We start from the raw sequence: 21,075 nt of genomic DNA on the forward strand, positions 1-21,075 counted from the left end.
TATATCTCATATCACATTATATATGTGTTGTATACACTATTATGTACTACGTATACTATTATATATACTATTATATACTGCAGGTATACTATACTGTAATGTGTACTATATGTGTGTACTGTAATGTGTACTATATGTATGTACTATGTATGTAAATAAAAATAAAAAATAAAAAATGTAAGTCTTCAGGGGTAGGGCCCGACAAGCCTAGTGCTTCTCCCTAGCCCTTTTCGGACAATTGGACAATGCTGCAATAGCAGCTGGTAAAACTTTGGCGATTTATGGAATTACCGTTGTTATGTGTCCAAAAGCCCGACATAAAAAATAACTGAACTGAACTGAACAGTAAGTAGCATGTAGATAGTGGTTTTTAAATAATAATCATGACAGATGTACAGTAAGTAGCATGTAGATAGTGGTTTTTAAATAATAATCATGACAGATGTACAGTAAGTAGCATGTAGATAGTAGTTTTTAAATAATAATCATGACAGATGTACAGTAAGTAGCATGTAGATAGTCGTTTTTTTTTTTTTTTTTTAAGATTGCATTTTTAGCATTTTTTATCGCTTTTTTCTACTGGGCAGTCCAGTAGAGAGAGAGACGAGAGAGAGAGAGAGAGAGAGAGAGACTGAGAGAGAGAGAGAGGAAGAGCGGGAGACAGAGTGGGGGGAAGACATTCTGCAAATGACGCCGGGTCCGGGAATCAAACCCGGGTTGGCCGTGCCGCGACGCAGCGCGTTACATGGTTCGCCACCTGGGCGCCCTAGATAGTAGTTTTTAAATAATAATCATGACAGATGTACAGTAAGTAGCAACCAGGACAAATCTACAGTAAGTAGCAAGTAGTTGTTTTGAAGTAGTAATCAATCATACCAGTTTATTATACACCCGCTACAGCTGAAATGAAGAAAAAGTGCTATCGTTTTAGAAAATATCGTGCTTGTTTTCAATGGTGGTATCTACCCTCCTCTGACACAGCAGCGATATGCAGTCTGTTTACATAGAACAGGGTTCGCACAAGGTCCTTGAAATGCTTAAAGTGCTTGATTTTTTACCAAAAAAAGTCAAGGACTGGAATTCCTTGAAAACAGCCAGGTGCTTAACTCAATCAGCGCCACGCAGTTGAGCATCGTTTCAGGCCGACGCTCTAAAATATAGGAATATGTGGCGGTGTTTGCAGGGCTATAACTATATTCTATATTATAGCTATGGATACAATACTATGGCCAATTTGACACCGACTATATATCGTTCAATATGTGTTAAAGAAAAGAAAATGTCATCCATACATTCCCGTTTATACCGTGGTGAATATGAGTATAGTTTTAGAGTAATCCTGTCTAATCCCAGAAAACGATGCTATGCAGCAATACATGCAATTCACAAAAAATTTTGCCGTTTCTCGCCTGTACACGCTACTATTTCGAAATCACATCTGTATTATGTTTCATCATGAATGCATGAAAGGGTGGGGGGGGGGGGGGGTTTTATGCTTTGATCGTCACCAACGGCACACGTTGTGGAGTAACGTTACACACATATTGTGATCGAAGTGAAGTCATGGTTGGATCACAGCAGGATTGATACCATATAGTCCTTACCTTCACTAGAATGTACCCCAAAAAGAATATTCCAATTATCTGATCGCGAGTCCCAGTATTAGTGTCGATCGTGTCACCAACATAATCCGCCACACATCATGCACCGGGAGCAATTCACGCTTCTCAATCCGATCGGGACAACCGCTCCCCTTGCCCAACCAATGAAATCTGACCGGAGACTTTTGACACACAGGCCAAGATATAATGTTTCAAAGGGTGCTCGATACTGCCACCTGGGTGGATGCGGCTGGTATTGCACTTTGGCATTCTCAGGATGATTCCCCATGTTAACCCAGATGTCCGTGTGCCTGTAATGAATGGAAATATCCAAATCAACCATTCGCATTGAACGTTTTGTTCATCCATGATAAAATTGTTCTGAATCAAGAAATGTATTATTATATAAAAAAAAATCTATAAAAAACAGCATTTAAAAGTGAATTGTATCCTTTTAAATGCCCTTTTAAAATGAAAAACAGTGCTTTGGAAAGTACTTGAAAGTCCTTGAATTTCATTTTGCAATGTCTGTGGGAACCCTGGTTTACATAGAAACATCATAAAGAAAATGTAAAAGCTGCTTGGGTGATGCACTGGATCAGGGGTGGCCAACCCGCGGCTCGCGAGCCGCATGCGGCTCTTTGCCCGTCAATGTGCGGCTCTTCCATCCATAAAAAAAAAGTAAAAAAAATTAAAAAAAAACATTTTTTTTATTTTTTTTTTACTTTTTTTTTTTTTTTTTTTACTTTTTTTTTTATGTCACTCATTCCATAAGGACGTAGAATAAACATTTACAATTTTTTTTAAATGGTCCATTTGCATGTTCTTGGTATCTGAATCTAGGGACATATATGGATCAGTGTCAGAAATAGTGTGTCTGTTACTAGGCTTGAGTAAATTGTAATGAACCAAAGGAGAATATCAATTCTATTTAAAAAAAAAATTATCTTTGACTGTAAATAACACCATGCTAAAATTGACCAGACCTGAAAAATCTAAGCAAATGAATAAAGGGAAGATGATTAAACAGAAGGTTTTGTAGATACAGTACTGAATTCTGCCATCTTTTTTATAATGTAAATTTCTCCACCATTTTTCATCATATTGCAACACCGTTTTTTGCAAGACGTTCACAGAAAGGTAGAGAAACTAACTGCGTTCTGTTTTATGGCAATAACGTTCAGGTTTGTGGGAGATAATCCCAAAAAATAAGAGAAATTAAAAAGTAAATCCAGAAGTCAGATGATTGACAGGGGCTGGTGTGAGCTGGGTAGGGTAGTTTTTCGAAATTTGAAAGCCCTGAGTCTCTTCCTTCAAAAGACTACACTCACTTTTGGCTGTGCCACTTCCTCCTGTCAATATGCGCCGGTTTCCGACTCAATGCCCTGAGATTTCTATAATCTTATATTTCACTAATAACAGTTAAAATAATTGGTAAACAAACATAATGCTGAAAATATACACTTTTACTGTATATCTCGGGCTTAAGAGGTTAACCCTGTGAGGCCCAAATTAAAAAGAAATTAGCAACTTCAGAGGCCAGAGGGTGGGACATATAAACACATTTACTATCAAATAGCATTGTGAGGCTGAACAACAGGACCAATTGACTATACATGTGCTTAAAGGGGAACTATCTTATAAATGGCTTTTTTCAGTGTTTACCATTGTTTCTTAGCTATGTGGACTTATATTAATAGGATATATGTCTCTAATTCTCATATTGGCGAATTCTTCCAATTCTCCTCTCACAATATTCACCCTCACTGAACTGAGTCATCTGAAAATGTGCATATCTGTGATGTCAGAGATTTCTCAGCTGCATAATAATGTGGCAGTTGATGTGGCAGTTGGCACCAGGCCACACAGTGGTTGGAGCCCAGCCTCAAAACGGCTTAAGATCTTGAGGTAGAAAAATGCGGTTTTTAGTACTTGATTAGAAATACAAAACAATGAATTTTTTTTGAAAAAAACCTAGGTGTTCCATAGACTCACAGGAATTGTGTAAAAGTGCCCAAATAGTGAAAGAAATAGTAAAATAGTTCCCCTTTAACATTTTTTAAATAAACATTATTTTTTTAAATGGCTAAAAGTGATTTTGTAATTTTGCAACCGTGGGTCTCACAGGGTACTTTTAACCCTGTGAGGCCCAAATAAAAAAGACATTAGCAACTTCAGAGGCCAGAGGGTGAGACCTATAAACACATGAAGGGTGCCGTGACTGAAAAAAAAGGTTGAGAAACGCTGGTATATGGTGTGGCTCTTTGTGGTACCACAGTAATTTTTTTGTGGCTCTTAGTCTCTGACTGGTTGGCCACCCCTGCACTGGATGATACCATCAGCCACTATCTTATCAACCATGATGTTGAGTTGATGCAACTTCTGCAAGGATTTGAATTGAAGATCGATGATTGAACTTAGGATGAGGCGGCTCTCTGGGTCTTTTTTGGTTGATGATGTTGTTGTTGTTGTTGTTATTGACAAAGTGGTGTGTCCTCCACAGTGCCGGTGGCTGATATCAAAGCTGTGGTCACCGGTAAAGACTGTCCTCACATGAAGGAGAAGGGTGTGAAGCAGAACAAGGTAGGTTTGTGTGTGTGTGTGTGTGTGTGTGTGTGTGTGTGTGTGTGTGTGTGTGTGTGTGTGTGTGTGTGTGTGTGTGTGTGTGTGTGTGTGTGTGTGTGTGTGTGTGTGTGTGTGTGTGTGTGTGTGTGTGTGTGTGTGTGTGTGTGTGTGTGTGTGTGTGTGTGTGCAGGGAACAAACTTAACTTTTTGACTTACCAGCTACCACCATTTGGCTGGTAGATTTTAAAAACGACCAGCCGGGCAGATTTTTTACCAGCCAAAAATTATTAATAGCTTTTTAGTATATCGCCATGTGTTATTATTACTATATAATACTCTCATATGCTATTTTCAATTAATAGCATAAACAACATAAGGAATATTAGCATAATTTTGAGTGGACTGAAGGAATGAGTCAGTCAACTGGTCGTTATTCGTCTGTCTTTCCTCTCTGTCAGCGCGCACACACCACACACACAGACGGCTCCTCCCCCGCTAGCCCCCACCCTCTTCTAGTCAGCCTGCTGTTCTCTGTCTCCCTCTCTCTCTCTGTGTGTTTATGCGGAGCAGCGTTAGCTCCGCGCGGCTAACGCGGAGCTAACGCTAGTTAGCTAGAGAGAGAGAGAGAGAGAGAGAGAGAGAGAGAGAGAGAGAGAGCAAAAATGTGTGTGCGAGAGACCATTTCTGCAGCCATATGTGTGTGTGTGTGTGTGTGTGTGTGTGTGTGTGTGTGTGTGTGTGTGTGTGTGTGTGTGTGTGTGTGTGTGTGTGTGTGTGTGTGTGTGTGTGTGTGTGTGTGTGTGTGTGTGTGTGTGCGTGCGTGCGTGTGTTACATAACATAACATAACATGACTTCAATTACATAATTTGTCTTTGGGAAGTAAGAGCATCACACAGTAACCGGGTGTCCAGGCTCAGGGCTTCAGGACACGTGTCCATGGAGACAGAGACAGAGACAGAGAGAGAGACAGAGGCTCAGGACAGAGACAGAGGCTCAGGACAGAGACACAATTATACTTGAAGGCGTTGAATGAAATGGACTCTCTAATGTTCTGTGAGATTTTATTTGACTCGGGCGCTGTTTAATAAGAGAAATCCACAGACCTTGTTGTGAACAGTTTCATGTAGGAACTATTTTATTCCGAAGTACACCCCCCATTCATTATTATGGGGTGTACTTCAATGGACAGAATGTAGCTGTGCATGCATGTGTGTGTGGACATATTACCCCCCCCCCCCCCCCCCCCCACACACACACAGTGTTGTAGTCGAGGTCGAATCGAGTCCCCAGTGTTCAAGTCCGAGTCACCAAAGAAGAGCCTGAGTCGAGTCCCCATTACCCTAGTCCGAGTCCAAGTCATCAAGGTTGAGTCCACTCCACTCTGGCAGTCAAAGAGCTGACGTACAAATAAAAAAAGGTCTACATTTAACATAATTGACACAGCGGTCACCATTTCAAAGGGAGTTTATTTATTTTGTGACACAATAGTCAAACAAAATGCACTAGCCATCAATATCTTATGCCAAATGATTAGGGCCCATTACCAAAAAAATAACTGTATTTATTAGGGATGTTCGATATTGGCTTTTTTACCGATACCGATATACCAATATTGTCCAACTCTTAATTTCCGATACCGATATCAACCGATACCGATATATGCACGGTTTCCCCCCCCCCAAAAAACTGAATGATTTCAGGTAATTAACATTACATATCTCTTGTTGTGGAATTAACACAACATTATGCATACTTTTGACAATAAATAAAATAAGAATTTGTTCTTACTTGCTTGCCTGGATAAATAAAGGTTAAATAAATGTACAAAAATAAATAAGATATTGATGGCTAGTGCATTTTGTTTGGCTATTGTGTCACAAAGTAAATAAACTCCCTTTGAAATGGTGACCGCTGTGTCATTTATGTTTAATGTAGACCTCTTTTTTATTTGTACGTCAGCTCTTTGACTGCCAGAGGGAAGTGGACTCAACCTTGATGCGAGACACAGGCTTATTCAATTTAAGATCGTACATTGGCTACATGTGTCCAAACTCAAACTGTCAAACATTTTCCCTGAGGTTAGTCCTACTTGTAACAGATGCAAACAAGCCCCGGCCGGTCTGTATCACACATTTTGGTCATGTCCTAGCCTAGCAGACTTCTGGTCGTCCATATTTAAGCTCTACTCAGACCTGGCAGGTCGGGTACTGGAACCATGTCATTTCCTGGTTTTCTTTGGTGTTCTTTCCGAGGATTTACATCTACCAAAAGCACAACTGATCTGTATCGCTTATTCCTCCCTTTTAGCAAGACGTCTCATTCTTATGAACTGGAAAAACGAACATCCTCCCTCATTTGGCAGGTGGATTTGCGATGTAATGTACCATCTAAAAGTTGAAAAGATAAAATATATTCTGCAGGGAACAAGTGGAAAATTTGATGTGGTGTGGCAAGCAACCCTTTAGCTCTTATGTGGAACGATTGACTACATCTCTCACCTCCTGAAACAAGGACACTGTATAGGAACGACTCTGTAACATGAAGTGCTCTGAGAACTTTTTTTTTTTTTTATTATTATTTAAAAAAAAATTGTTTTTTTTTTTATTATTATTATAATTTTTTTCTATATATTTTTTGGTGGCTTGTTAAGTTTTTTTTATTATTATTATTTTTCTTCTGTTTTGTTTATACATGTATGTCACGTTCGTAGTGTCTACTGTAATGTCTAAAAAAAACTGTAATAAAAATATCTATATAAAATATTTTTATTAAAAAATATTAAAAAAAAATTAAACCGATAACGATATTTTACGATATTACATTTTAATGCCAATATCGGTAGGCCGATAATATTGGACATCCCTAGTATTTATCAATTAACAAGTCCGAGTCCGAGTCTGCACCTTCGTAAATGCAGTCAATGCTCAAGTCCAAGTCAAGTCACGAGTCCTGAATAATCAGTCCAGGACTTGGACTCGAGTACTACAACACTGAGCTGTGCACGCATATGTCTGTGTTTGGACATATTACCCCCCCCCCCCCCACACACACACACACACACAGCTCTCTAGACCTTGCCCCCCGGCCACGACATTGATTTATTAGATGTTGAATAAATATCCTTGAAGACAAAGGGGGCCGGCTCCTCCCCCGCTCTGTGGCTCCTCCCCCACCACCATGTGGCTCCTCCCCCCGCTCTGTGTCTTTATTACTCTGTCGATAAGTGCAGGTCTGGAGAGATGTCCCCCGGGGGCCGTGTGGGCCGTCTGCTGGCCCTGTCCTCTGGGCCGTGTGGGCCGTCTGCTGGCCCTGTCCTCTGGGGCCGTGTGGGCCGTCTGCTGGCCCTGTCCTCTGGGCCGTGTGGGCCGTCTGCTGGCCCTGTCCTCTGGGCCGTGTGGGCCGTCTGCTGGCCCTGTCCTCTGGGGGCCGTGTGGGCCGTCTGCTGGCCCTGTCCTCTGGGGCCGTGTGGGCCGTCTGCTGGCCCTGTCCTCTGGGCCGTGTGGGCCGTCTGCTGGCCCTGTCCTCTGGGCCGTGTGGGCCGTCTGCTGGCCCTGTCCTCTGGGGGCCGTGTGGGCCGTCTGCTGGCCCTGTCCTCTGGGGGCCGTGTGGGCCGTCTGCTGGCCCTGTCCTCTGGGCCGTGTGGGCCGTCTGCTGGCCCTGTCCTCTGGGGGCCGTGTGGGCCGTCTGCTGGCCCTGTCCTCGGGGGCCGTGTGGGCCGTCTGCTGGCCCTGTCCTCTGGGGCCGTGTGGGCCGTCTGCTGGCCCTGTCCTCGGGGGCCGTGTGGGCCGTCTGCTGGCCCTGTCCTCTGGGCCGTGTGGGCCGTCTGCTGGCCCTGTCCTCTGGGGCCGTGTGGGCCGTCTGCTGGCCCTGTCCTCGGGGGCCGTGTGGGCCGTCTGCTGGCCCTGTCCTCTGGGGCCGTGTGGGCCGTCTGCTGGCCCTGTCCTCTGGGGCCGTGTGGGCCGTCTGCTGGCCCTGTCCTCTGGGGCCGTGTGGGCCGTCTGCTGGCCCTGTCCTCTGGGCCGTGTGGGCCGTCTGCTGGCCCTGTCCTCTGGGGCCTTGTGGGTCGTCTGCTGGCCCTGTCCTCTGGGGCCTTGTGGGTCGTCTGCTGGCCCTGTCCTCTGGGGCCGTGTGGGCCGTCTGCTGGCCCTGTCCTCTGGGGGCCGTGTGGGCCGTCTGCTGGCCCTGTCCTCTGGGGGCCGTGTGGGCCGTCTGCTGGCCCTGTCCCCGGGGGCCGTGAACGGGAGTGCAGACACATTTCATTACTCACCGTTACAGGGCAGCCAAGGTCGTTAGGGCCGGGGGTATACACTGAATATGATTGAAGGTATAGTGTTATGGATCCATGCAAAGGTATGGATTTGTTGTCCACGATATCTACACATCGTATATATATATTTAAGCAATAATACACGAGAACCAGTGGAATATCATGAATATTGCCACGGCTGCGATGCACCCGCAGCCATGAGAGCGAAGCTTGAGTGGCGTAGGCATCACGTAACGTTGTCCGCGGAGTAGGTCATGTCGACAGTTTCCGTTTGATGAATGGCAGTTGAAACTTTCTACAACATTCTAAAGCCAGCGCAGTGGTATATTCATGGTGGGGCGACAGTGGCTCAGGAGGTAGAGCAGTTGTCTGGTAATCCAGAGGTTCCCGGTTAGATTCCGGCTCCTGATTCCCCGCTTGTCGTAGTGTCCTTGAGCAAGACACTTAACCCCTAATTGCTCCCGGTGAGCAGGTTGGCACCTTGCATGGTTGCCTCTGCCATCGGTGTGTGAATGTGTGAGTGAATGGGTAAAATGTGAGGAACAAATTGTAAAGCGCTTTGGATAAAAGCTGCTATATAAATGCAGCCATTATGGTGATTTAACCGTGAGTGTATCATGAATATACTCACGGCTTAGAACGCTCTCGACCGATCACAATGCGTGGTCGGACCTACCTGTTGTATAAATATATATATTATGGTGGAAATGTCTTTATTTTAGGGATGTCCGATATTATCGGCCTACCGATATTATCGGCCGATATCGGCATTCAAATGTGATATCGGAAAATATCTGTATCGGTTTAAAAAAAAATTGTACATTTCTATAACCTTTATTTACCCAGGCAAGCAAGTAAGAACAAATTCTGATTTTATTTATTGTCAAAAGTATGCATAATCGGAAATTAATCGGTATCGGTAAAAAAGCCAATATCGAGCATCCCTACTTTATTTATGTAAAGGAAAAGACGAGACTCGGGTAACCGCTGATGCAAATATAGTGGAATATATGCAGTAAGGCTCTCAGGCATTAGTTAGCATTCAAATTTACCTCGTCTCTGAGGGGGACAGGTCGCGTGAATATTAAAGGCAACCAACTTGTCTTCAGTGTTTCTCTGATTGGCCGCGCGGCAGAGAGGCAGCGGTCGTCTTCCGTTGTAGAATTGTTTACATCAGGGTGAACGCTATTGTATTCGCAAATATGAGAGCCAGCAATACGCAGCTCCAGTTAACCTAATTTATACCGTAATGAATCATTAAAAAATTATACCGTTAACTGGAATATGTTGTTTCTTTACACATATGTTGGGATTATGTAATTGGTTTGTCATGACAAAACAATAAAAATCGCTACTTTACATCAGGGTGAACGCTGTTAGTAACGCTGCCACCACCCACTTCAATGACAGAGCTCTCATATTTGCGAATGCATAAACTATATCTTAAATTATGGCTATGTGTCTAATATGGCTGTCGCAAATTCATTGATAAGCGACAGCCATATTAAACACATAGCCATAATTTAAGATATAGTTTATGCATTCGCAAAATATGAGAGCTCTGTCATTGAAGGGCTTCTACAACGGAGCACGGCCGCTGCTGCTGCTGGAGCTGGACCGAGTCAAGCCGGCGGCGGCGTACGGAAGCCGGGGACAAACCACCGCATCGCCCCGCTGGCGCTTCAGCAGCCTCCACGGATGTACAGTGACGAGTGAATCTGGTAGTTGGTTTATGACGTTAAAAACGCGAAATAATAACGTTACAGCGTACAGTTCCACACTGATGTACAGTGACACCCAGAGTTTCTACTTACAGTAGTGACGCGTGAATCGAGATAGTCCTAACAGTGTTTATTATTAAGAGTCAGATAGTCCTAACAGTGTTTATAGTCCTAACAGTGTTTATTAGTAAGAGTCAGATAGTCCTAACAGTGTTTATTATTAAGAGTCAGATAGTCCTAACAGTGTTTATTATTAAGAGTCCTAACAGTGTTTATTATTAATTAACGTCAAAAACCAACTAGCAGATTTATTTTGCACCAGGGAACTTGAAGGTTCCTGCCGCGATCGCGGCAAAAGGGGGCGGGCTAGCGGCGTGGGGTCGTGGCCAATCAGAGAAAAGCGGATCACAAGTTGGTTGCCTTTAATATTCATGCGGACAGGTCCCCTGCAACCCACCCTAAATCTACGTCTATCTATATATATATATACTAGGGCTGTCCCCGACTAAGGATTTGTATAGTCGACTTGTGGTCGCCAAAATTTGCCGATAGTCTACTATGGGGGAAAAAAATATAAAACAAAAACAAAGTATAATTTTTTTCTTTTTTTTCATTCCATTTGGGCTGTGGGGTGCTTAATGTCTGAAGGAGTCGACGGAAGGCTTCTTGTCCTCTGCGAAAGCATGCAATTGGTCCACTGATGGATACATCTTGATATTTGTCTAGTCTAGTGTGTTCATTAGATGGGTGAAATCATCTTTCAGTGCCTCTGTGCCTGATTTCTTAGGCAGTTAGCCTCTGGTATGCGTGCCATTAGCGTTAGCCACGCTTCTAGGCCTCTTTTCTTTTGGAAAGAATGATTTTTGTAAAAGTTAAAAAAATATATATAATTATACATTTTTTATTTTTTTTTATTTTTTTTACTAAGAGGTTGGCAGTCGACTACAGCTCCTTTCGATCGATTAGTCGACTATTCGACTAATCTGGGTTAGCCCTAATATATACTTTGTAAATTTTTGGATAATTTCAGATCCATTCAGATTGCAAGGTGATGAGGACCTTTTAGACCCAACCACTAAAAATGTTGTGCCTAATAAAAAAAATACAAAAAAATTATAAATACATTAAGTCCTTACTGCATTATATTCCATTATATTTGTGTCAGCAAGCACCTGAGTCGTTTCCTTTACATAAATAAAGACATTTCCACCATAAATCGATGCAGAAAAGGCACATATTGGTGCATAAAAGTGTACCAGAATGCAGGAAATGAAGTGTTGAAGGCTTTTTGTTCCATTTCTCATGTATTCTAGGCTGTTCTCCCATTCTAGCACTCACTGACCCCCCCCCCCCCCCCTGCTGAGCTGCTGAAGGAGCCTCAAGCCTTGACAAAGAACACAGGAGGCTAGTGATGGAAAGGAGATCAGAGGAGGAGGAGAGGAGATGGGGGGAGGAGTTAGGAGGAGATGAGTTAGGAGGAGGAGGAGAGGAGATGGGGGGAGGAGTTAGGAGAAGATGAGTTAGGAGGAGGAGGAGAGGAGATGGGGGGAGGAGTTAGGAGGAGATGAGTTAGGAGGAGGAGGAGAGGAGATGGGGGGAGGAGTTAGGAGGAGATGAGTTAGGAGGAGGAGAGGATGATGTCATAGTATGGTAGCTTGGTTGTGTCTGTGCAATCTCATCTTTCTCTCTCTCTCTCCCTCTCTCTCTCTCTCTCCCTCTCTATCTCTCTCCCTCCCTCCCTCTCTCTCTCCCTCTCTATCTCTCTCTCCCTCTCTCTCTCCCTCTCTCTCTCCCTCTCTATCTCTCTCTCCCTCTCTCTCTCCCTCTCTCTCTCCCTCTCTCTCTCTCCCTCTCTCTCTCTCCCCAGGAGGTACTGGAGCTGGCCTTCTCTGTGCTCTACGAGTCGGACGAGCATCTAAACTTCATTGCACCTGATAAGCACGAGGTGAGCAGCATAGTGGGGGTTAAGATTAAGTTACTTAGCAGAGCCAGTCGGTTCAGATTAAGTTACTTAGCGGAGCCAGTTGGTTCAGATGAAGTTACTTAGCGGAGCCAGTCGGTTCAGATTAAGTTACTTAGCGGAGCCAGTCGGTTCAGATTAAGTTACTTAGCGGAGCCAGTTGGTTCAGATTAAGTTACTTAGTGGAGCCAGTCGGTTCAGATTAAGTTACTTAGCGGAGCCAGTCGGTTCAGATTAAGTTACTTAGCGGAGCCAGTTGGTTCAGATTAAGTTACTTAGCGGAGCCAGTCGGTTCAGATTAAGTTACTTAGCGGAGCCAGTCGGTTCAGATTAAGTTACTTAGCGGAGCCAGTTGGTTCAGATGAAGTTACTTAGCGGAGCCAGTCGGTTCAGATTAAGTTACTTAGCGGAGCCAGTCGGTTCAGATTAAGTTAGCAAAGGGAAACTGACTGCACTAGAATGAGGTTGTTGATAAAGCATTACATCACGCGCAGGAGTGGGTTGTGAGAATTAGACCATGCCTAGGGGTGGTCGTTAGACCCCCCTAGGCATGGTCTAATTCTCACAACCCACGACTGCACGTGGTGTAATGGCTTTTATACAACTGGCGCTTTAGATTTATTGAAAAAACCATCCGCCAGAAAAAGTAGTTCCCAAAAAAAAAGAGAAGTTGCCTCCATGTGGAAGCAGCTTGGAAGTGCATCCAACTGTTCTCAGTAAGACATCCAACAAACTAAGACATCCAACTGTCTCTCAACTAAGACATCCAACAAACTAAGACATCCAACTGTCTTTCAACTAGGCATCCAACAAACTAAGACATCCAACTGTCTTTCAACTAGACATCCAACAAACTAAGACATCCAACTGTCTTTCAACTAGACATCCAACAAACTAACACATCCAACTTTTCTTTTCTTACCTACTTTCTATATAACTTCATTTTTAGATGCTTCTATAGAAAGTAGGTAAAACAACAACAAAAAGGTTTTCTTTGCCCTATAGGGGGGGGGGGGGGGGGGGGGATATTTGCCCTATATACCGACTTTCTATAGAAGCAGCTGGGAGGGGCGCTGTTTTAAGTGAGCGTGGATTATTGAATTGATTGATTGCTAATTTTATTACTGTCCGCCTTGTTTCCAACTGGTTAAGTTTAGGCCCTCTTTCGAAGTTGGTTAAGGTTAGAGTTTGGAATCAGGGCTGGTGGTCTATCGCCCTGCTCTAAAGACAAACTCTAACCTTAACCAACTTCAAAAGAGGGCCTAAACTTAACCAGTTGGAAACAAGGCGGACAGTAATAAAATTAGCAATTAATCAATCAATCAATTTGCGCGATTTTTATTTGGTTCCACAATGACTCATGACCCATCAATTACATCATCCAAAATTGTTTAAGAAACGAAGACATTCGCCGTGACGGAATCGTTTTTTATTTAGTCTTTATGACCCTATCATAAACCATATTGCTTCACTTCTAAAAACTCGCATGGCGAAGTGATAGTAATGCGGTTGTGGGCGGGTCCTGGGACCAAGAGCGTTGGGTTATGACAAATACCCACGTGTAAGTTGACTGTTTCAGCCAATCAGAATCGAGAAATTTGCATGCCGTTGTATAAATTGTTTTACATCATGTGCTACATTAGACCTTCTCTTGATCTCTCTCCCTTTGTCTTTGTGTGTTTCTCTCGTTCCCTTCCTCTGTTTCTCTCGCTCCCTTCCTCTCTGTTTCTCTCGCTCTTTGTCTCTGTTTTATCTGTGTCTCTCCTCTCCCCTGCTCTCTCCTTTTCTCTCTTTCACTCTCTCTCCTTTTTTTTCTCTCTCTCGCTCTGTGTCTGTTTTCTCTGTCTCTCCTCTCTCCCTTGCTCTCCTTTTCTCTCTCGCTCTCTGTGTCTGTTTTATCTGTGTCTCTCCTCTCCCTTTCTCTCTCCTTTTATCTCTCTCTCCTTTTCGCTCTCTCGCTCTCTGTTTTCTCTGTGTCTTTCCTTTCTCCCTTGCTCTCTCCTTTTCTCTCTCTCCCTTGCTCACTCTCTCACTCTCTCTCTCTCTCCCCTTGCTCTCTCTCCTTTTCTCTCTCTCTCGCTTGTTCACTCTCTCCCTTGCGCTCTCTCCTTTTCTCTCTCCCTTGCTCTCTCACTCTCTCTCTCCCTTGCTCTCTCTCTCCCTTGCTCACTATCTCTCTCCCTTGCTCTCTCTCTCTCCCTTGTTCACTCTCTCTCTCTCTCCCTTGCTCACTCTCTCTCTCCCTTGCTCTCCTATCTCTCTCCCTTGCTCACTATCTCTCTCCCTTGCTTTCTCTCTCTCTTGCTCTCTCTCTCCCTCTCCCTCTCTCTCTCTCTCTCCCTCTCTCTCTCTCTCTCTCCAGTATTGCGTGTGGACAGATGGTCTGAACGCCCTGCTGGGTAAGGAGATGTCTAGTGACCAAACCAAATCCGACATGGACACTCTGCTCTCCATGGAGATGAAGCTCCGCCTCCTGGACCTAGAGAACATCCAGATCCCAGAGGCCCCGCCCCCCATTCCCAAAGAGCCTAGCAACTATGACTTTGTTTATGACTGTAACTAGGCAACCAACAAAACCCACCAATCCAAACCTACCTACCCCCACCCTCCTGCTGTACTCACTGGACCAATATCCCTTTCTTAATAAAAACTAAAAAAAATGAAAATAAAAAGATTAAAGTGATGATGGTGAAAAAAAGAACAGCGATTTAAAAAGAGAAAAAAAGGATCTATCGAACTATTTTCCTCTTGCTTCTTGCGAAACGTTCTTTTTAAAAACAGGAAAAAATTGTGCATTTTAATAGATTCACTGCACTTGAGGGACTCGAGGGGTCGAAGCAGCTTTCACACACGGCGTTCGCCGAGTCGTTACGTTGCCATGGAGATAGAAACCAGGAAGTATTCATTCCGAGGCGAGCTGTCGAACGTAAACACGACGGGTCGTCTCTTGAGTCGTCGTCTTCGTCTTCACTCTCTTCTTCCTCCTCCTCCTTGTGTGTGTGTGTCCTGTGTCTTGCCCCGCTCACTCCTTCACCCAGGGGGGTGTGGGGTGTGAGGGAACCTGCAGCCATTTTGGCTTGAAAGGTTGTTGTAGAAACATGCTAAGAAATTCTATTTGATTCAACTATTTTGGTTGTCCTATTTTTCTTTTTTTTCCTATGTTAATTTGATTGTTTTCTTCTCAGGCTTTTGTGGGTTGGAGGAGGGGTGGATGATGATACAAGGAGGGAGGGAAGGGAGAGATGGAGGGATAAAAAAGGGAGGGACGGATGGGATGGGATGATTCTCTAGTATAAATAGTGTTGGGAGGCGGGGACTGTGTGGGAGGAGGGGCCTGTGTAGGAGGTTGGGCTTGTATGGGAGGAGGGGCTTGTGGGATGCGGGGCCTGTGGGAGGAGGGGCCTGTGTGGGAGGAGGGCCGGTGTTTGTGACATCAGTTTTATCCCCATTGCATTCTGTGTCCCAAGAGAACGAATAATAGACCATTATTCACACACGGTGGTAATTTTGCTCTTATGTCATGCTCAGGTTGGGATTCCCAACCTGATTTCCCCAGACCTGAGCATGACATAAGTGCAAAATGGCCATCGTTTGAATACAGTCAACAGAAGGACAGAAGTGTTAACAAAGGACAAAGGGTTAACCCTTTCACAACCACGCTACAGAAGGTTAACCCTTTCACTACCACACTACAGACGGTTAACCCTTTCACTACCACACTACAGACTGTTAACCGTCTGTAGTGTGGTAGTGAAAGGTTAACCTTTGGTAGTGTGGTAGTGAAAGGGTTAAGATTGATATATGATAAGATAAAGAAGTACAGTTATTATGACCGACTGCCCCCCCCCCCCCCCCCCCCTATATATATATATCTCCATGTTCCACCTCTACTGTAGACTGTTAACACGTGTCGATCATAAAAAAGAAATAATAATAAAAAAAGATAACTGGCACTATCACACGGGAAACTCACTCACTCTCTGTCTCTCTCTCTCAAGTCTTCTACTGTTATTCTTATTATATGACATCGTCGCTTTTAGCATATTGTACACACAGTACAAAATAATTTAAAATAAAAAAGACTTGTGAATAACACACACTTACACACACACACCTACACACACACACACCTACACACACACACACACACACACACACACACACACACACACACACACACACACACACACACACACCTTCCTCTCACTTGATCCTCCCCGTCAGGACTGGTTGTTGTTGTTGTCATGACTGCTGTACACAACATTCCGAAGCAATATTTGAGTTTTTTTTTATTCAATATTTCTTTTATCATTTGTAAGAAGGGTGTTAATTTGAGTCATTAATTGTTGACGCTGCCAAGTAGGTAGTCAGTATTACCATGAACGTTTGTGTTTCAGTAAAGGGAAGGTTTGATTTATTTTATTTTATTTTATTTCTTTCAGGACTATATGGCCACAAAATTTGAAGGTTTATGTTATGTTTTTTTTTATTTTTATTCTTGTTTTTATTTAAAACGGATCATGGTTGTTATTGCCATTATGATTTATATCATTCTTTCCCTCCCTATTTAATACCTTCAGATGTTTTTTTGTTTTTCAAAGCCCCTCAAACTGCTGTTTACATTAAAGATTTAAAGATCGTACCAATTTCTGCTTTGTCCCTTTTTTCTGTTACAATGCGTTATACACTGTGAAGCCCAAATACAATTAGACATTAGCAACTTCAGAGGCCAGAATGTGGGACCTATAAACACATTTACTATCCAATAGCATTGTGACGCTGAACAACAGGACCTCGGGTTTGGCGCCGAAAGTGTTAAAGGCACGATCAATGATCCCAATGTAAACAAATGGGTGGCCCCACCAGCAATAACAATAGGAATTGAGACATATTTTCATTCTCTAGTTGATTGACTGAGCTCTTGATACAAGGACTAACACTAAACAGGTAAATGTGAGTTTTTTATTGTACAGTTTTTAAAGTGCAGGTTAGGAACAGGCCTATAGGGAGGTGTAGTGGTTATGTCATTGTTATTTGCATGCGGTCCACCCTCCTCCAATGGACCCATTTCTAAATCGTCTCGTTTAAAACAAATAAAGCATGAACATTGGCATGGTGTACCTTTCTGTGTGTATTCATCCACAATCTATAGCTCAACATATAAAAATTCGCAATTAATCGTAAAAGTTAAATAAAAAATAATAATGTTTATGTTTGCGTTCACTGAGGAACTACACTAACTTTGGCGCTGCTGACTGAAGGACAAGTGTACTGGTAAGTGTAGTTCTTTTTTAACGACAAATTAAAAACCTTATAACTAACTTTATTTCAACCAAAAATGCTCAAACAATAATGTTAGTGATAGAAGGGAACTCATTTTGTGTAAAAATGGAAAGCTTGCCAATGTTCATGAGGCAGAATTATTACAATAGCCGATAATACATTTTCCCAATGATAAATCCCTATACGGGTGGACCGTGCAGGAAACTAAAGTGACATCAGACTACACTTCCCTATAGACCTGTTCGCTGTATACAAATTAGAGGTGGGCATAGATACATTTTTTTAATCTAGATTAATCTATCTGCAATCCTGGATTTAAAGGGGACATGTACTGCTATTCCTAGCACTATTTGGGCAACTTTACACAATTCCTGTTAGTCTATTGAAGACATCTGTAAGGTTTTTTTCCAAAAAATGCATTGTTTTATATTTCTAATCAAGTACTCAAAACCATCATTTTCCAGCTTCAAGATTTCAGGCTGTTATGGCCTGGCTCCGCCCATAAGCACTTTGAGTGACAGTCAGTCCACACAGTCTGCGACTGGTAGACAGAGAGAGATTGAATTGAATTGAGAGAGAGAGAGAGAGGGGGGGGGGGGTGCGAGAGAGAGAAAAAAAGACAGGCCGTCTCTTCCTTTTGTTTTTTCTCTCCCTGCGGCAGCTTGTGTGGGGGGGGGCCTCCCTTCCTCCCTTCCTCCCCTCTCCTGTGTGGCGTGGCAGGCCCCCCCCCCCCCAAGTGCTCCCTCCCTCTCTGTCTCCCTCTCTCTCTCTCTGTCTCTCCCTCTCTCCCTCTCTCTCTCCCTCTCTATCTCTCTCTCTCTCTCTCCCTCCAGAGTATGCAGAGGTGTCGGGTTTCACTGCCTCGCAGTATGAGGAAGTGGGCGGGCATTAGCTACAACCACAGAGCCAATCACATCACTGTCTTCTACCCAGAGCCTGAATGACGTGACTCAGGCCTTCAAATCAGGATGGACTGATTTACTGGAGCAGGAAATTATCTGAGCTGAATCAGAGCAATCCGCCAATATGGTATTTAGACACAAACACATTGATACTAACTCCTATTACTATAATACAATGCTAGAGACTGAAAAATGACATTTATAGTACATGTCCCCTTTAATCTAGATTAATCTAGATTAAAATGACTAAAAAAATAAAAATCTGCCTTAGGCATTCAAAATATGTGTGTTCTACCCAAATAATGACCAGAAGTAAGTCCTTACTTTTTCTTTCCTCCTTACGTTTCTCAGGCCAGGTGGCCCATTACACCATGAGCCCATCTCCCGTTTCCAAAATGCATTACAGACTGTTTGAAAAGGCTGTTTTGCTATGATAATTGGTAATGAAATATCAAAATAATGTTCAATAAGATGTACTTGTGTTTAATAAGTTGTTTTATTCAGAAGTTAACACAAATAAATAATATTACCAGTACAGAACAGTACAGTATCTAGCACACTCTCAGGAGCAAAACAGAAAGAAGCATTTCAAATTGAACTATGTGACATGGCTTGACTCAATCAGTCCAATCTCTATTTCTCCTTCTTCCACCAGTCACTCAGGCAGACCAGCTTGTTTTATGTAGCAGTGTCTACTTATAGTGCCTATAATATTTTTCCCGTTGGGTGCCAGACAGGGCCAAACCCTGCCAATGCAAATCAAATTACCTTTTTAATTGGTTAATTAGGCCTATAGCTCCGGCATAAGACTGTACCACATAAAGGTACATTTACATTTACATTTAGTCATTTAGCTGACGCTTTTATCCAAAGCGACTTACAAGTTCTGTACGACAAGCCATCAGGAAGGGCACAACTCTATCAGCTGAGCAACAATGTTCATCAAAGTGTTGAGTGCTACAGTGTAGGTTAGTTTATTAGGACAAGTGCATGACAGTACGGTTAGTTAGGGTTCGATTTTTTTTTTTTTTTTTTTTTAATTCAGATAATGGTTGAAGCAGTGCGTCTTTAGTCGACGGCGAAAGACAAATAGACAAATAATTTAATTAATAGTAGGCCTAGACTACAGAGCAAAGTAAATCATAGGTTAGTTTGCTAAAATGTAACAATCAATTACCTTTTCATAAATTCAAAAACCACTCAAGAGTCATGCTCAATTCAAAATCAAAATGTCCATGTATTGGATTCAATTCAAATCATAAGCAAACATTTCATAAAACAAACAATTCATTTTCAGTCCAGCATGTGTGTTAAACTCCCATACACCAGTCAGGTCACTCAATTCAGTTCAGCGGTGGCCTAAAGGTTAGAGAAGCGGGTTTGTGACCGGAAGGTTGCCGGCTCGATCCCCGGGACCGGCAGGAACACCAACCGCTGAAGTGCCCTTGAGCCCCAACTGCTCCAGTGGAGTTGCTCAGTGGCCAATGGTGTCAACTGTGGTTGTACTAGGCAGCTCCCAGGTGTGAATGGAACTGTGTGAATGTGAAGCAGGGCGTTCCTGAAAAAGAGCATCTGTGCTCAGCGAACCTACCCTGGGTAAATAAAGGTTAAAAAAAATTAAAAATAATTTTCTTTAATAGATTAACGGTGTCAATTATATTATCGTGCGATACTAGTCACGCGTTAACGCAGCACGTTAACGCCGTTAACGGCCCAGCTCTAATACAAATCTACCGTGTTAGAGCCAATCAGCAATACCAACTGAGTCATGTGACTAAGTTGCCCCCTACCTTGCGTGAGCTGCTGCGCTAAAAAAAAGTATGACACTCCCCTGACTAAAAGTTGTTTCAAACGAAAACGGCTGGATGTCATTTAGCCAAATCAGCATGGCTGTGAGTGTGAGTCTTTCACCTTTTACATATCTAGCTTTAGCATGGATTGATTGTTTAGATCGCTAGCATGGCTAACAAATGCAAATATATTGTAGTCTGCCCTGTTCTGACCAGGATTACCTCCCTTTTGCCCCCTTGATGCGCCACACACTGAGTGACGTGGACAGCGAACAGGTCTGTTGCTTGGCCCACGGTGTTGCTGTGTGGACCTTTCTCCATAACCATTCATCCAATCAAGTCAGTCAGAAGATCCTTAAGAACTTCTACACATGTACAATAGAGAGCATCCTGCCTGGCAATATCACCTCCTGGTTTGGGAATAGCACCGCACAAGACCGTAGCAGACTACAGAGAGTGGCCCGTTCAGTTGAACGCACAATTGGAGGGGGGCTTCCCACTCTCCAGAACATTTACAACAAGCGGTGCATGGGTAAGGCTAAGAGAATTATCAAAGACTCCAGCCACCCAAACAACTGCCTCTTTGAACTGCTGCGGTCAGGCAAGCGATACCGGAGTCTCATGGCAAGCACAGAAAGACTCAGTCATATAATTTCGATAACTTTGTTTTTATAAATAGGTTAACTATATGATGCTGGATATCGCCTAGATACTTTATTTAAATGTTTCGCAACATCTGATATAAGGGGGGTTTGGTCGGTTTTATTTTGATAACCATTGAACGTCCACTAAGGCTCGGGAGATAAACGTTAGCTCTGTTTAAATGATCTATGACTTTTATGCATGTCATTTATGTTGAACCATGACTTGGCTTAATACCTCCGTGGGTCTGTGATTTTTTTTTTTATGTATTCTTTGTGTGTGTACATAATTATTTTATTGGACTTCAAGATCCATTAATGTTTCAGACACGTTCTGCCAGCCA

The 21,075-nt window shown here is 43.1% G+C and overlaps 1 protein-coding gene across 1 annotated transcript in view; it reads left to right on the forward strand.

The window, feature by feature from the left end:
• The window catches only part of elmo1 (engulfment and cell motility 1 (ced-12 homolog, C. elegans)), a gene marked incomplete at its 5' end in the record, with an annotated part of 180,901 nt that extends 165,561 nt beyond the window's left edge, over window positions 1-15,340 (forward strand). Inside the window, 3 exons of the mRNA XM_084312036.1 lie at window positions 4,088-4,184; window positions 12,023-12,100; window positions 14,478-15,340. Coding sequence (XP_084168162.1) covers window positions 4,088-4,184; window positions 12,023-12,100; window positions 14,478-14,678 — 376 coding nt within the window. The 3' untranslated portion in view covers window positions 14,679-15,340. The remainder of the gene's footprint in view (window positions 1-4,087; window positions 4,185-12,022; window positions 12,101-14,477) is intronic.
• Window positions 15,341-21,075: the final 5,735 nt, after the last annotated feature.

The sequence above is a fragment of the Notolepis coatsorum genome (genome assembly GCF_963971535.1).
Source record: "Notolepis coatsorum genome assembly, chromosome: 4".
In the NCBI taxonomy this organism is placed as follows: domain Eukaryota; kingdom Metazoa; phylum Chordata; class Actinopteri; order Aulopiformes; family Paralepididae; genus Notolepis; species Notolepis coatsorum.